Consider the following 15,497-nt stretch of genomic DNA (forward strand, 5'->3'; position numbering starts at 1 on the left):
AAATTAAATGGAATTGACCTCAGTAATAGTTCTGGAAAGTACTTGGAAGACTGCACTGTTCTTAGACGTAGCACAAGCATTCGATAAGGTATGGCACCGCGGCCTAATTCACAAAATTGCTAATATACATATAAGATTTGTAAACTTATTGTTAGTTTCTTATACAAGAAAGATTCAATAAATAAAGAAAAATGGGAAAAAAAAACTTGGAAGTCCTCTCCATAACACCAACCAGTAATCAAAATGTAACTTCTCACATTTAGAAATAACTAATAAACGAAATCTAAATTCTCAGTAAATTTTAGAATATTTAGAAGAAAATTTAGGAGAAATTTCAAAAACGTAATATTTTCTATAATAACTTAGAAAAAAAAATCAAAGGATTAAGGTACCAAAACTCTAAGTGCGTTTTTTTTTTTAATTATATTTTTTCATACTCATATTAAAAAAATGCTGACTGGCTGGCTTTAAATTTTAACTATGGTATACATTCACAATTACAATCTTATATATCTTTCTGGATATATCGGGTGTTCCCTTTAAGAACTTGAAAACTTAAAATGATAATACAGAACAGAAATATTGTTATGACTTTTTTGTATTATAATCTGGTAGATAATTTCATGGTATTCATGTTTTGAGTATACTTATGATATCCGTTCGTATACCCGGCGCTCACCATAAATTAAGAAATGCCATTTTTTATATCAATTCAAAAAAATTATATAATAAAGGTCATATTTGCAAATTTTGAATCATGCTATTATCCTACTGAAAAAACCTTCTGAAGGCACACATTTTTTTGACGTTAACGACACACTGGGGTAAGTTTCACCCCAATTCATGAACTTTTTGCCACAAACAGAGCTGAAGTTTTAATTCGCACTTTTTCCTTGTAAGTATAATATTTTGATAAAATAGCTTTAAAATGGATTCTATAATTTAATTTATTCAAACACATCAGATAAAATACAAGGATAGGCCCAAAATAAACAAGACTGATTTAAAATAGAAACGAGAGCAGCTTCTTTCTGATAACTTCGAGTTTATTTATTCAAAAAAGTCCCCTCTGGCCTCGATATATCTACTGTTTTGCACGATCTGAAAGCTTTTCGAAAAAGTGTTTCAACTGGTTTACCGGGGTCCGGAATGGCCTTCAGCATGTCGGTACAAGCCTTTTGGATGGCTTCTATGGACGCAAAACATTTTTCTTTCATTGCCGATTAGGTAGAAGTCACAGAGAGACATGACAGGCGAATACGGTGAGTGATTGATGGTTAAAATGCGATTTCTAGTCAAAAAATCCATCACCAGAGTGGATCGATGAGGTGGTGCATTGTCATGCACTAAGTGCCAGCTTTCTCCTTCGCGGTATTCAGGGCGAATTCGACGAATGCGATGCAACAAACGCTTCAAAACGCCAAGATAGAAAATTGCATTGACGGTTTGGCCCATTCGCATGAACTCCTTGTATCCAATTTCCTTGGAATAGTAAAAGCAAATGAGCATCGACTTGATTTTTGGGTGGTGGCTCGTCTGGGGCCTTTCAATCGGCACTTAGACGCTTAGTTTCAGGTTCATGTTGGTAACTAAACGTTTCATCTCGAGTTATAATGCTGTAAAGGAAGCTCTCGTCTTTTCTCGCCTCTTTAATGAGGTCTTTCAAATGTTGAATTCTGAGCAATTTTTGGTCCTCAGTTAACTTGTGCGGAATGGAACGTGCACAGACCTTTTGTAAGCCCAAATGATCAGTTAAAATGCAATAAATCGATGTTTTGGAGATATTTAATTCCGATTCCATGAATTTTAATGATGATTGCGGTTAATTTTTCATTAATTTACAAACAATTCGATGGAGTTTTCGGTGATTACTGATTTTGTTCATTGTCATTTATGTCCTCACAACCATCTCTGAAACTTCTTAATCAGTCATGAACTCTGGCACGAGATAGCCAGTCATCGCCACAAACTTTTTTCATCAATTCAAATGTTTCGGTGTACGTTTTACCAATTTTAAAGCAAAATTTGATATTAGCTCTTTATTGAAATTTCCTTTTTGTACCGATGACTCAAACATACTGAAACTTCGCTTCCAATGAACCGAATGGCATCAAGCTTTCATTGGAAGTCAGCATTTTTATGACGGCAGTCTTGTTTATTTTGGATGGTGACCTATTTATTTTTTGTAGCAGTGTGAACTATATTTTTGTATAAAATTGATTGAAATTAAAAAGAATGAATAGTCAAAATTTATCAATATGTGGTGTACTTTCCTTTGACGCTGAACGTGCATAGTTAAGGGGAGAGCCTGGTTTATAAGGTCAAAAAAATCATTTTTTTTTTTTTTCGTTTTAAGCGATTCCTAATATATTTCAGAATATTCACACAAAGTTACAGAGCCTAATTCTCAATATTTCCGTAGATACAAAGCCAAAGGTAGGCGAGCGTTAGGTAGTTACGCTGTGACCGGACAGCTATAGTACAAACTTTATCTTCTTTTCTCGACCTTTCATTTTTATGATTTCTTTGAATTGGCGTACATGAATGAAAAAAAACTAATGAACCTTTTGAAATGAATCATAGCTTGTTCCCTTCAGTATTAAATTCTATTCTATTTGAACTAACAAAATGGATAAAAAATGTTTCAAGATTTTTATACCAAGTTGAAGTGAATTTTTTTTATAGAAAGGCATTTTTTTCTTTAAAACCTCCAAAAAGTTGAAATTTTGGAATTTCTCTCAGTTTTCTTAGTTCATCTAGAATAAAAAATCATGATAATTAGAAATCCATTTGAATTTTTTGCTTTAGATAATATTTACGAGCTGTATCTTGTACGCCAGTTGGAAACTCCAGCGTTGCAGCGCTCTACTAATTTCCATGTTAAACATTTTTTCAACTTATTTTAACCAGTACAAAAATTTTTTATACTTTTTAAATGTTCATTAAAAGATAGAAAAAACTTTGCAGTGCTAAATTAATTTTTTCCTTAAAAACAAAATCGCAAAGAGATGCAATTTTGAGACCTCATAAACCAGGCTCCCCCCTTAACTGAGTTTTGTCATTGAATTTTTCATTGTGAATTTTTATATTTTTTAATTCCATTTCCATAAGGAGTGATTTTCGTTTAGAGAAATAATGGCAATGAGGTCTAGAGGTCGACCTCTAATAGCAAGCGAGTTGGAAAATTTTTCGTCTGATTTGGATAATGAAATATTTGATTTTGATGTCGACGATAGTGTCCTAGACCTGTCAATATGTGGTGTAAAATTTCCTTTAACGATGACTGTATAGACAAAAAAAGTTACGCACTGCTGTTAATTTCACCCAATCACTCTTTTAGATCTGCACAAATTGGATGAGCACCAACCATTGCGGGCTTCCTGCACGAATTCGAACAGTAAAATTGGTGTTACAAAAATACGGCTAACGGTATAGTTCCAGATGTTAGAAATAAAAAACAAACAACAAACACTTTGTGGGGTAACTCACACCCCAGTGTGTCTACCGATGGTTAGGGTCATCATTTAACAGTTTGGAGAACTGTTTCCTTTACAACTTAAGGACGTTTCGTTTTATTCTTATTGTATATGGTCGTCGAAGCCGAACGGGATGGTGCGGGATGACCATTCGGATTTCAGAGAGAACGTAGGTTCGAATGTCGGGGAAAGACCAAAAGAAGAAAAAGTTTTTTCTAATAGCGATCGCCCCTTGGTAGGCAATGGCAAATCTCCGAGTGTATTTATGCCATAAAAAAGTTCTTCATTAAAAATATCTGCCGTTCGGAGTCGGTTTCAAACTGTAGGTCCCTCCATTTGTGAGACAACATCAAGAGGTGAAGCTCGACCACCTCTAGCCGTATTCTGCTGTACACGAGTTGAATAAGAACACTCGATTAGGCGTGGATTTACATGCAAAGCAACAACACAACTCGTATATATTAACTGAGTGTCATTCAACTCTTATACAGCTATACTATTTGCAATATTTTAATTGCTCATGAATGAACTGAGAAATTTTCCCCTCAAACGTCCTCTCTCTTCTTTCTCTCCCTCTTTGTTGAATTTTCTGAATCAAAGACAATTTTTATCCGAACTGTCTAAACTAACGTAACTAAGTTCTCAAAACTCGCGGCTTTTAGAATAGAATACGGCTTTTATAACTTTTCATTTAATGATTTACGTAAATAAGTATTTGACGCCATCGGCATAACCCTAAGAACATTAAATTTTAAAAACATACAACTAGCCTGGAAACTCCAGCAAAATCGCCCCGCTAGATCAAAAAAAAAAAAAAACAAAGTAATAAATAGTTCTAACTTTAAAGATAAATGACAATTCTTAAAAAGAATCAGTTGGAAATATATTTCATTTAATCATGCCAAATAAATCTTTTCAGTTTTTCAACCAAAGAGGCCGCCACCCACGCCATTGTTGGCGTACATAATACCGAGATCAATCAACAGCCAGTGAAGTGTGCGTGGGGCAAGGAGAGCGGTGACCCCAATCACATGTCGACCATCGCCGGGCAAGCACTAAGCCCCGGCTTCCCATTTGGCACAGCAGCAGCGGCGGCCGCTGCAGCCGCATATGGGCAACAAGTGGCCGGCTATTGGTATCCACCAGCACCCACATATCCCACAGCTGCGCCCACACCCGCCAACGCACTGCAACCGGGACAATTTTTGCAAGGCATGCAAGGATTTACGACATACGGGCAATTTGCTGGCTACCAGCAAGGATATATGGGGTAATGCAAGAAATTGGAATAAATGTTGTTGTTAAATGTGTAGAAAGGAATCATAGATGAGTTGACGTTAGCGATTAAAAAAGTGCGTTAAAGTGAAAAGTGGAGATTTTATAAAATATCTGTAAAAGCTTTAAACTTTTGAACCATTAAAGAGTTTTTTGTTTCAGTATAGTTGGTTTGTTGATTTTGATGAAAATTTTTTAAATATTTGTTTTAAGACATTTGCTTATCGCAATGAAGTGTGGCAAATATTTATGTTTGTGTATATAAAAATACTCATACAAAATGTCTTTCATTTCTGAGTTTCAAGTATCTCAAATCTAAAACTGACATTGTTAATCTTTCTCACGACATTCATTTTACACAGCATGGGCGTCCAAATTCCGGGCACCTGGCAGAGTGTGCCACCTCAAGCGCCTTTGGCTGGCGCCACCGCTCCACAAATAGCACAGAGCGTCAGTAGCGGCTTGCCACAGGCCGCCGGCGTTGTTGCCTACCCCATGCAACAGTTTCAGGTTAGTCCACAGGTGAGTTTACCTATACACAAATATCCTTAAATATTTCCATATAAAAGTTTACTGAACAATCATTCAAAGTACACGCATATGCACACGCATATCTGTGGCAAGAATAGTAGGAGTAGCTAACCAATAGGTTAAAAAAAACAAACAAAGCAACGTAACAGATTTTTCGCTTTTCCGGTAGAACTAAATATTTCATGCGAACTTTTGTGCGACAAAGCTGTGCGACCAACCACTTGTCACATTGAACTACTGAACTTTTTAGCACGCACTGCGACTCCCCTTCACTCTAACCGCTTTTCAGCTCCCTACTATTGACGCGCAAGGGCTCTAATGGTAATCTCGCATTTTGCTCGACTAGTGAACTGAATGCACACAAAAATGTTAAACGGCAGTAGCGATTGCATGCTTGCACTTGCAATTCGATTTCAATGCATCCTTTGTGCGAATGATGTTGCCACAAAGCAAAGCGCACTAACACCCACCTTACACACGCACAGTTGCATACTGGCATTTGGTTAGAGGTGCATACGTGTAGACATGGCTTGTGATTCTTATACTCGTAGACATAGAACTGCATACATACACATAAGTAGTTATAGAGCTTGACTCCTGGAAAACCGTTTGCTCGCACGTTGACATTGGTGGCTCTTGAGTGGCCTTATACAAACACACGCAATGACTGGTGTTCAATACCCTGCTAGAAAAATGATCAGTTTCTAAAAATAACTGGCTCTGGAGGAATTTCCAATGATTTAGTAAACTGCAACTAACTTTGAGTTCAGCAGAGAACTTAAGCTACAACTGGTAGCAGTAAAAACCGCCGAGTAACGCAAAGAGCTGGACGCTCAATATAGGTAAATCGAAGCCGAAGGTGGCCAAAAGAACTATGTGAAGCGACAAACGAAATACAGTCGATAATCTGGCTTGTGAACCTGATGAGGCCGCCTTTCGTGGCGGTACAGTATATAAAATCACCAACCAACTGACCAACAGTAACCTCCTTTGAAACGTTGAACTTTCTGTGCGAGGACGGGTTGGTCGTCTGGTGCTTACAGAGAAAGACCAACTTGCTAGATGGAAGGCGCACTTTACGTTGGTATTAAACAATATCTTTGCCGACGACACCCCCACATTTGCTGACGGTTTAGTGCCGCTCAACAACACTACTCGAATAAGAGTCGCTGCTCCCAGTGCCAACGAAGTAAAAGCCGCTATCGAATCATTACCGAACAACAAGGCAGTAGGCATCGATGGTATTCCTGCTGAATTGCCTCACCCTCTCATCACAAAACCCTGGGATAAGGCAAGTTTTCCGACTGAATGGACTGATGGTATTATTATCACAATCCCAAAGAACATGCCCTGAGAAATTGTGATAATTAGCTACGTTTTTGCGTACTATCCGCGGTATCTAAGTTTGTGGCAAAGGTCATCCTGGATCGGCTAAGAGCACAGATAAAAATGCCAGTCTGGAAATCTGAAAATTCACGGAAACTGGCACCATACAATCATCATCATGCCTGTCCTAACGTATGGCGCAGAAGCGTGAACGATGACAACACCCGATGAAGCGACGCTTGGAGTGTTTGAGAAAAAGATTCTGCGCAAGATTTTTGGATCTTTGTACGTTGGCGAAGGCGTTTTTGTTACTTAAACTCTTTCAGTTATTAAACAAATTGAAGTATCTGAATTTCTTTCAGGGCACTTAATGCCGCGTCAGACGAACACCAAACACCAGTAAACCACTTTAGGTTAACTCGCACCAACTTTCGTTTGCTCGCTCGCTCGTTTAGTTGCTTGTTCATTCATTTGTTCGGCATTTGCAATCAAAAGGCGATCAGGCGAAAAGCCGATTTAGCGCCTACATTTCTTTGTCCTACACCTCCCTATATTTCCTTTCATAGTCACCGATAGGCTAAGTTGGCGCTTGCAGTACGCGCAGCCTGTTAATATTGGCTGCACCAGACATTTAACTAGCGTCGCTATTGTTGTTTCTATTTTCCTTTTCCATACTTCGTTTTGGTAAAATTTTCCAAATGTGGTTGCTTTTTGTATTATGATCCTTATGGGAACTCTGCCCACGTACGTACACATTCGTACACGCATTCATATATGTGCGTGTGTATGTACATACTGATACATTAAGGTGGTTCCACTTGTTTGGAGGAAGCATATTTTTATGAAAACTGTCTCCGATTCAGTCAATATCTTTGCGATCAATCTCAATCTTATGAAATATGCTGAAAGGACAAAAATGCATATTAATGCAGAAGATTCAACATTTCAATAAGTTAAAGAAATAATTTTTTTGTTTTTAAATAAAAGTAAACTATTACGTTGCGTTGCAAGGCAGTCATTTATCGGATATTATGTGTCTTGTACATCATTTCCATTTTTATTCACTTTATTTATTGATTTATTTTATTCGCAAAGATATCAAAAATTCAAATAACTCCAAATGTTCTTGTTGTTTTTATTGTTGTTGTAAAGTGGTTGAGTGTTTCTATTGAAATAATCCTAATCAGCGACCAGTTCCATTTTACTACCACTGTTCTCGCGTGATGAAGATTTTTTTCTAAGCCAGATCCATTTGTGAGATCCAAGTATGCCAGCAAATTCTTTATCTCGATCGATATCTCATTAATTTTCTGTAAGAAAGGCTTCCCAAAAGACTGAATAATAAGTAGTCGAAAATACTTTCCTTCAACCCTTCCGCTTGACAACTTCTGCAGATGGGATTGAAGGGGAGGTTGAGTCTGGCTGCATGATCCCCTACCTTCCAATGACCTGTAAGGGTTGCAGTGATGCGTGAAATGTTTGGTCGAGAGCATCCTAACAGGTAATTCGTTCTTTGGATTTTGTACGACGGCCATGTGTTTTTTGTTGTTATACATGTGGTTAATTGTTTACACCTTCTTTTTTCGGTTAAAGCTAGATAGTGTGCAGCAATGGATGCTTTTATTGTGTTAAGTGGGGAGGCGACTGTCACCGCCTCTGGTATGTCTAGTGTCGAAACTTTTCTTGCTAGCTCATCCGCTATCTCATTACCCCGTATGTTCCTATGACCAGGTACCCATATCAGAGTAATTTCAAGCTAATAACTAAGTAATTCTAGTTGCTCTCTGCACTGTAAGACTAGTTTGCTAAAAGTTCGCTAAAAGTTCTGCCTGGAACACGCTGGCATAGTCAGGAAGTCGAATTGACTGAGATAGGTTGAGCGACTCCGAATGGAAGCCAGCTCCCACACCACAGTTCTTCTTAGAACCGTTAGTGTAGATTTCAATATCATGTCTTCCAATCATCTTCCCTTTGTTCTATTCGGCTCTCGGTGCAAGACGTATCGTAAAGATTTTCTTCAAGTTAAGGTCGGGGACTGTGCAGTCTGATTAGTTTTTGAGCAGCGAGGGTCCCTGTAGGAGGACCTTACTGTGACCGTACGATCTTGTCGGCAGCTTTGCTATGTATTTGAGTCTCACCGCGCTGCAAGTAGCGCAAATTTTCTTACACTTAATATTTATATTTTTTTTTAGTCTTTTTTTTGTCTTTTTTTTTGTTTCTGCATTTAAAAATAGTTTGTCCAAATAAGAACCTAATTAACTAGTTTTAGTTTAAAAGCGATTATTTTAATTTTTTCCCTAAAAGGCGTATGAAGTACAATGCTTTTTTTTTCGTCTACAAATAAGAGCTGTATGAACTAATTATCGCTCTATGCTTTTGCTTGACGCGCCCTAATCCATATAGGCACATGCACCATATATATGTAAGTGTGTATGTGTATTTTCTCAAAAGCCAAACGAACGGTCGAAAATGGTTGGTGAATAGAAATGAGGCGCACCGATAAGACTATTTCATTGAGACACCAAGACAATAGGCGTGAATGAAGCCAGCTATTAGGTTCAGGGGAAAAGTGGGGCATTATAGTGAAACGACATATGCTTTCAGTTTCGTATCCTTTTCTCTGTATATCTTATACAAAGTTTATAGGAATTTTTCAAATTGTCTGCACTTTGCTTAATCCAGAATCTGTTTCCCACAAATCGTTGGTAGAAAATATTTTAATTTGAATGTCTTTTTATGTATGTATATATTTTAAGTTCCATAAATAGCTTTGATGTCTGTGAAAAGTCTCTTTCAAAAAGTCAATCAAAGCAACGTTCGGTTTTTCACTATTTAGATATGGAATTATCTTTCCAACTACCAGACCATTCTGGTGTATTTCAGGCTCAACTAGTCGCAATACAAGATGCTGTTGACAATTCACGAGTAGCGAAGAGTAACAACAAATAAATCTTATTATATTACATCACAAAAGTACAGAGAACTGGCATTTATCACATAGTATTTATTATCTATCCAAATTTATTGTAGCGTGCTTTAAGTAGGCTCATCCCAATATGAAGCATATAATTTCATGAATGTTGCTATCAACAAAAAATTCGTTATATGCCTTCCCCAGTATGGTATACAGTTCTCGCCACAAATTACCTTTTATGCTTGCTATGGACTGAAAATAGGTGCTTCCAAGTAGTGGCAATTGAGTCTTGCAAAGAGAGAAAAGTCAGCTAGAGCCATACCAGGTGAATACCGGCGAAATTTCTGAAGAAGTGATCTTGAACAATGCATAAGTCTTTCAGACTATGGTGCCTGATCACATGGTCTTCTTGCTACAAACCTGCTTTTTTTCAACGAAGAATTTTTTGTTTAACGTTATTTTATTTTATCTCTCTTCGTTTAGCATTTCTCTTTATACTTATTTGTAGAAGACCTTTCGCAAATATTTAAATGCTTTTAAAAAAGTGGCATTGATTTAATTACAATGGTATTTTACCTGTCAAATACCCTTTCTAGTAAACAAGTTTATTATTTTATAGGTATCTCTTATTAGAGCTGGATCGGTATTTTGCTTTTCAATCTTAAAAAGACAGGCAGTGGTGAGATGAAAAGCCATTTAAGTTTTGGGTGATTGAAGTCGTTCCCGGTATTTGCTGTTTAAAGTTTTTATTTCTCCTTTTATTAAAGGTGTTTTTTCCAATGGGTTTGCGCATTCGTACCACGGAGCGTAGGTTCTTGAACTGTAAACGCTGCAAGATTCCCAAATTTGAACTTTATGCTTTACCCCACAGTCGGATCCTATAAGATTCTGTTTTGTGCGCAGACTTGTAGAGCATAAGTTTTTTCTCCATTGAGAGGGTGTTTTAGGGCTTAACAGTAAATACATGTTTAGAAATATTAAGTCTGGAGGCTTCCCTTTGGCAAAGATATGCGTTAGATATGCCAAGTATGTCTAACATTGCGAGATTTAGGTAAAGTTTAGGTTGATTTGTGGGCAGGTAGTTCTGATAATTTTCATGATCGGAAGATAAAATTTTACTCCATTGCTTGGTTTCCATTTTAATTTCTACCACTTTCCACTAGTGCGGAATGTTACTGGTTAAGCCGGCATTAAACACATGAGCAATGAAATTATACGGTTCAAGGGGAAGTTTTTCGAGAATTTTGGCTACGATTTCTTAATTGAGGTTTCTGCCCAGGAGCCTTCTTTTTGACGAAGTCGTGGGTACCTCTTTATCGTGGTGCTAAAATTTTTGTTGACTTACAAAATGTAATTAATGAGATATATTGGTTGTAAACCCCGTAGAAACTGTCGCTTTTCTTTATTGTGTTTCTTGTTTGTTACCATATTTTTCCAGCGTGACGTTTTTCTCCAAATTTGCTTCTGAGCCAGATACTTTTTTTGGCCTAGCATAACAAAGCGCGCCAGTCATTTCTTTCTCGTGCTATCAGGCGCAAGTTAGACACACCAAGAGAAACCAAGTGCTTCTTCATCTGATATTTTCAACACAGAGGAGGCCTTCCTCTTCCTTTGCTACCACGAGCTGGGACCGCATCGAATACTTTCAGAGCCGGGGCGTTTGTATCCATTCAGACGACATGACTCAGCCAACGAAGTCCCCGGAACTTTATTTGCTGCTTTATGTCTACAGGGTTTGATTGAGAAGTAATGAGCCTTATTTTTTTAAGCTGTTTTATTAAACCTTTTCGTCAAAATAGGACCCTTGAGCGTCAATACACCGCTGGTAGCGGTCCTTCCACTGCAGGAAACATTTTTTAAAATCATCCTCCGGAATCGCGTTCAATTCGGCTGTCACAGTTCTTTGGATCACCTCGATGGAGTCGAAACGCCTCCCCTTCAGCTTTCTTTTCAGGCGCGGGAACAAGAAGATGTCCGGAGGGGAAAGGTCTGGGCTGTAGGGAGGGTGGGGAAGCCACCGGAACCCCCATCTTGCAGAGATGCACAGGAAGGCGGTGTGCGCCGGGCATTGTCGTGATGAAGGGTCCAATTGTTGACAAGGTCGGGCCGAACACGGCCGACGCGGTTTTTCTGCCGAAGGAGCACTTCTTTGTAAAATGCCGCGTTTACAGTGATTCCTGGAGGTACAAACTCTTTTGTGGACGATGCCCCGAGGGTCGAAAATGATGATCAGCATGGTTTCGCCACTGCAAAATCCTAACACACTTTTAAAACAGCTTTCACGCGCGGAACAATGTTGACTGCACCGCTGTTTCCAGCGAACTGGGACCGGTTTCTTTTTCCCTACCAGCCGATTCGGTTGATCGCTTGGCAGACGCTCCGCGCGGGAGGGCTCGTTACTTTTCAATCCCTGTATGTTGCCGTCAAATTCATACAGTTCAACGTTAAATCGCTTGCAATATTCGCCAACGTGCAAAGGTCCAAAAATCACCTCATCGGATGTTGTCATCGTCCACGCTGCGACGCTATACATTAGGAAGGGCATGATGAGGGTCTTATAGAGAGTTAGTTTTCTTTATCTTCACAAAGTTACCATTTTTTACACCCTTAACCAATACGATTGAGTTTCATACTCTAGCGATAGTAGCCAAAAAAACAAAAAAAATTTAGAAATTGTTGCACTGCCCTTACCCTACCCTAACTTTTTTCAAATTATATTATTTCAAAATTTTCTAAAATTTTTCCCAATTCCATCAACTTTTATCTGAGAATCAACTTTTTAATACGAATTTCTAGAATTTTTCTGGGCCCAATTTTTATTGCCCTGTGAATTCTAGTCAAGTGCAACTTTCAAGTTTCTGCAAACTACCATTGGTTTTTGGCACATTTGGCTTTTTCTTCCATATAAAAAAAATCAAGCATTTACTTTGTATGGAACAAAACGCATAACACTACAGCAGAAACAAATTGTAAAACATCCAAGGTATTATATGAGTAGGTAAAAGAATTTAGAGTTTGAGAAGTTTTAAAATTTATTTTTCATAAAAAATTCCGGAGCTCATCAGACACATTTTACTAAATTATTATCTCCCTTCTCTTTGCTGTATCCCATTTGCAGCTTGCTGAGGATGAATGGCTTGCACCGAGCCTGCTAGTGTAGCTGCCATGATGGCCGGCATTTACAACAACAAATGGGGCAACAACAGCCGCCGCAACAACATTATGTGCCTGCACAAAAGTCACTGTAGCACCGCCCATACAAGCGCCGCTGCCAACAGCCATAGCTCCAACAGCAGCAGCAGCAGCAGCAACAGCAACGGCAACAACAACAACTACAGCGGCGGCCACAGCTATTTTAGCGGTGCAACCGTATAGTGCAATGCATCCACAGCAGCAACAACAACAACAACAGCATCAGCAGCAACACACCCACTATCAGCAATGCGGCTTGCAACAGCAGCAACAACAACAGCAGAGCCAACAAACACAACAGCAACAACAATACCATATACAACAACAGCAATCCGCGTCTGCATTGCAACAGCAGCAGCAGCATAATCATCATCAGCTGCCACAACAGCAACAACAATATTGGACATTTCAGCAGGTAACCAACAACGATTACTCTCCACAACATCAGCAGGCAGCGCATCAACAACAACAACAACAACAAACGCATTTGATCGATTTGTATAAGGAATGAAAAGTTTACAAAAATAATCGAAATGGAATGAAAGTGAGAGACGAAAAGCAAGGCGTGGTGATTAACTATAGGAAAAATATTTACAATCAAAGTGCAAAGTTACAACATACTAAACTAACAACAAAAACAACCATACGCTTTTTGTATTTATATATAGTAAGTTGATGCTATTTAGCCTCCCTGCTGACTATTGTGTGTGGGTGGATTTCCTTTGAGAAGAAGTTATATTTTTGCAGCATAAAAATTTCAAGTAATTTTGTAATATCAGAATTCTGCACGCAACTGTTGCTTTATTGAGGGCCCGCATTTGTGCAAACACCTATATAAACTATGACTGTACTAACAAAATATGTATGTAGATGTTGTGTAAAACAATTGAGAAATAGCATTGAATGAAGCGGCGGAGAGAAGGGCAGTGATGAGGCGATGGCGGGAGAACAGAATGGGTAGGGCGTAATGGTTTTCGAAATAGTTCTGAAATGGGCAATTTTAAAGGTACAATTATTTTAGATTTTTAAGCAAAAATATTAGCAAAGTTTTCTTAAAAATGATTTACACTTTGTTCTAAATTTGCACCAACTGATTCATCAGATATACAGTGGCGAACACAACTGATTTTCTTTGTAATGTTCAAAATATTTTTATTTTATGATATTGCTAGCTATACCTGGCACGCGTTGCTACGCCAACAACTAAAATGAATTTCAGAAAAATAACTTTAAAGAAAAATCAGTACACAAATATTCAATTCATTCTAAACCATTTTACTGATTTTGTTTATTTCGAAAAAATTGTGACATTACAAAGTTCAGTTTGAATTCGATGTTTATTGAAGTGCTGTGGGATACACAATATTTCTTGTTTTTCGATCTGGTGCGTAGATGAATAAATCAGAAGGTTTTCCGGCACGTGAGCAAGCCACATAGAGCTGTCCATGGGAGAAGCATGGATTCTCCCCATTTAATCCAGACACGTCGTTACAATTGTCCTTGTCCTTTGCGAAGGCGAGTCGCACTGGGAACTGTAAACTTTTGAATTCGAATGGCATATCTGTCGGAATCATTGGGATGCGTGGCAACAGTACGTCTTCACAAAATTGTCACCTCGACAACCTTGTTCATCATTTTATTTTCTGGTTCCGTTGCAAAGTCGTGGTGGATTTGTGTTTCGAAGAAGAATGATGGGTACGCCAATTTTCAATGTAAGAACGTGCGGGGGCATGCCTGGCAAATCAAGCGAATTCAAGAATTAAGTTGGATAGTTGACAACCTCGTCTTGGTTCTCAACAGTATCGATGGACTTATATGTTGTCGTTTCGCTGGGTATTCCATGCTGAATGGTGTAGTTGATGGTATTGACATCGATGTTTTTGGCTACTGATGTAGCACGCGCACTGAACCACTGATGGTTTTTGTAGTTTTGTGCAATGCTTGGAAAAACTTTTTGAACCAATTCGTCGATGTTTTCTTACAGGAGTTTGCCGACAGGGTGATACATTGTGTAGATTCAGCAATTTCCATTCGCCCATTTCCAATATCCAATAATTGTTTTGCAAAATTTCCAGCCGATGCATCCCGTTGTACTCGTAGTTGTACACGCATGTTAGTTTTCAAAGTCAATTTCTGTAAATGACGCCATAGAACTGATGATTTAAGACATGCATTAAGTTCATGAGCGAGTATTGAACGTGGTATAATGAGCTGTGTTAGCCGAAAATAACTAGATAATAAAATGAGTGCCCCATCGAAGATCCGTCTGTTTCCTCTCAAATCTCGCAGTGTACGATCAAGCGCTTTCAATGCTTTCTTGTGAGACATTACACATTCACACATCTATGAACATGTCATATTCGATTCCTCTGTGTAAAAATGCATGGTCATACTAATTTTTATGACAATCGGTTGAATGGGACAGAAGTTGCTGCTCTGCAGCGCCACGTGGTGGGGAGTGGGATCAATGAGCATATTCTACAAACCTTCTGCGTGGAAAAATACATATATATACCAATTTTTATAATAATCGGTCCAGTAGTTTTTGAGTTCATCGATGACATACAGACAAACATTCATTTTTATATAAAAGATTTTTATTTTAATTATATATCCGAAATTTTACCTTACCCTTTTGTTTTTTATACTGTTCATACTTTAAGCAGTCAAATTTACAATTTGTGTTACACAAAATTTAGAAAAATCAACCAATTTTCATTAAAATTTTGAACTTTTCAATCTGAACTCTATAAATATTTTGAGTACGCACTTTTATAGCCCAT

At 38.1% G+C, this 15,497-nt stretch overlaps 1 protein-coding gene across 1 annotated transcript in view; it reads left to right on the plus strand.

Moving 5' to 3' along the window:
• LOC128855080 (cytotoxic granule associated RNA binding protein TIA1) overlaps nt 1–13,225 on the plus strand; it is a 36,402-nt gene extending 23,177 nt beyond the window's left edge. Inside the window, exons 3-5 of the mRNA XM_054089695.1 lie at nt 4,396–4,746; nt 5,114–5,273; nt 13,043–13,225. Coding sequence (XP_053945670.1) covers nt 4,396–4,746; nt 5,114–5,273; nt 13,043–13,225 — 694 coding nt within the window. The remainder of the gene's footprint in view (nt 1–4,395; nt 4,747–5,113; nt 5,274–13,042) is intronic.
• Nucleotides 13,226–15,497: the final 2,272 nt, after the last annotated feature.

The sequence above is a fragment of the Anastrepha ludens genome, chromosome 2 (genome assembly GCF_028408465.1).
Source record: "Anastrepha ludens isolate Willacy chromosome 2, idAnaLude1.1, whole genome shotgun sequence".
Classification (NCBI taxonomy): domain Eukaryota; kingdom Metazoa; phylum Arthropoda; class Insecta; order Diptera; family Tephritidae; genus Anastrepha; species Anastrepha ludens.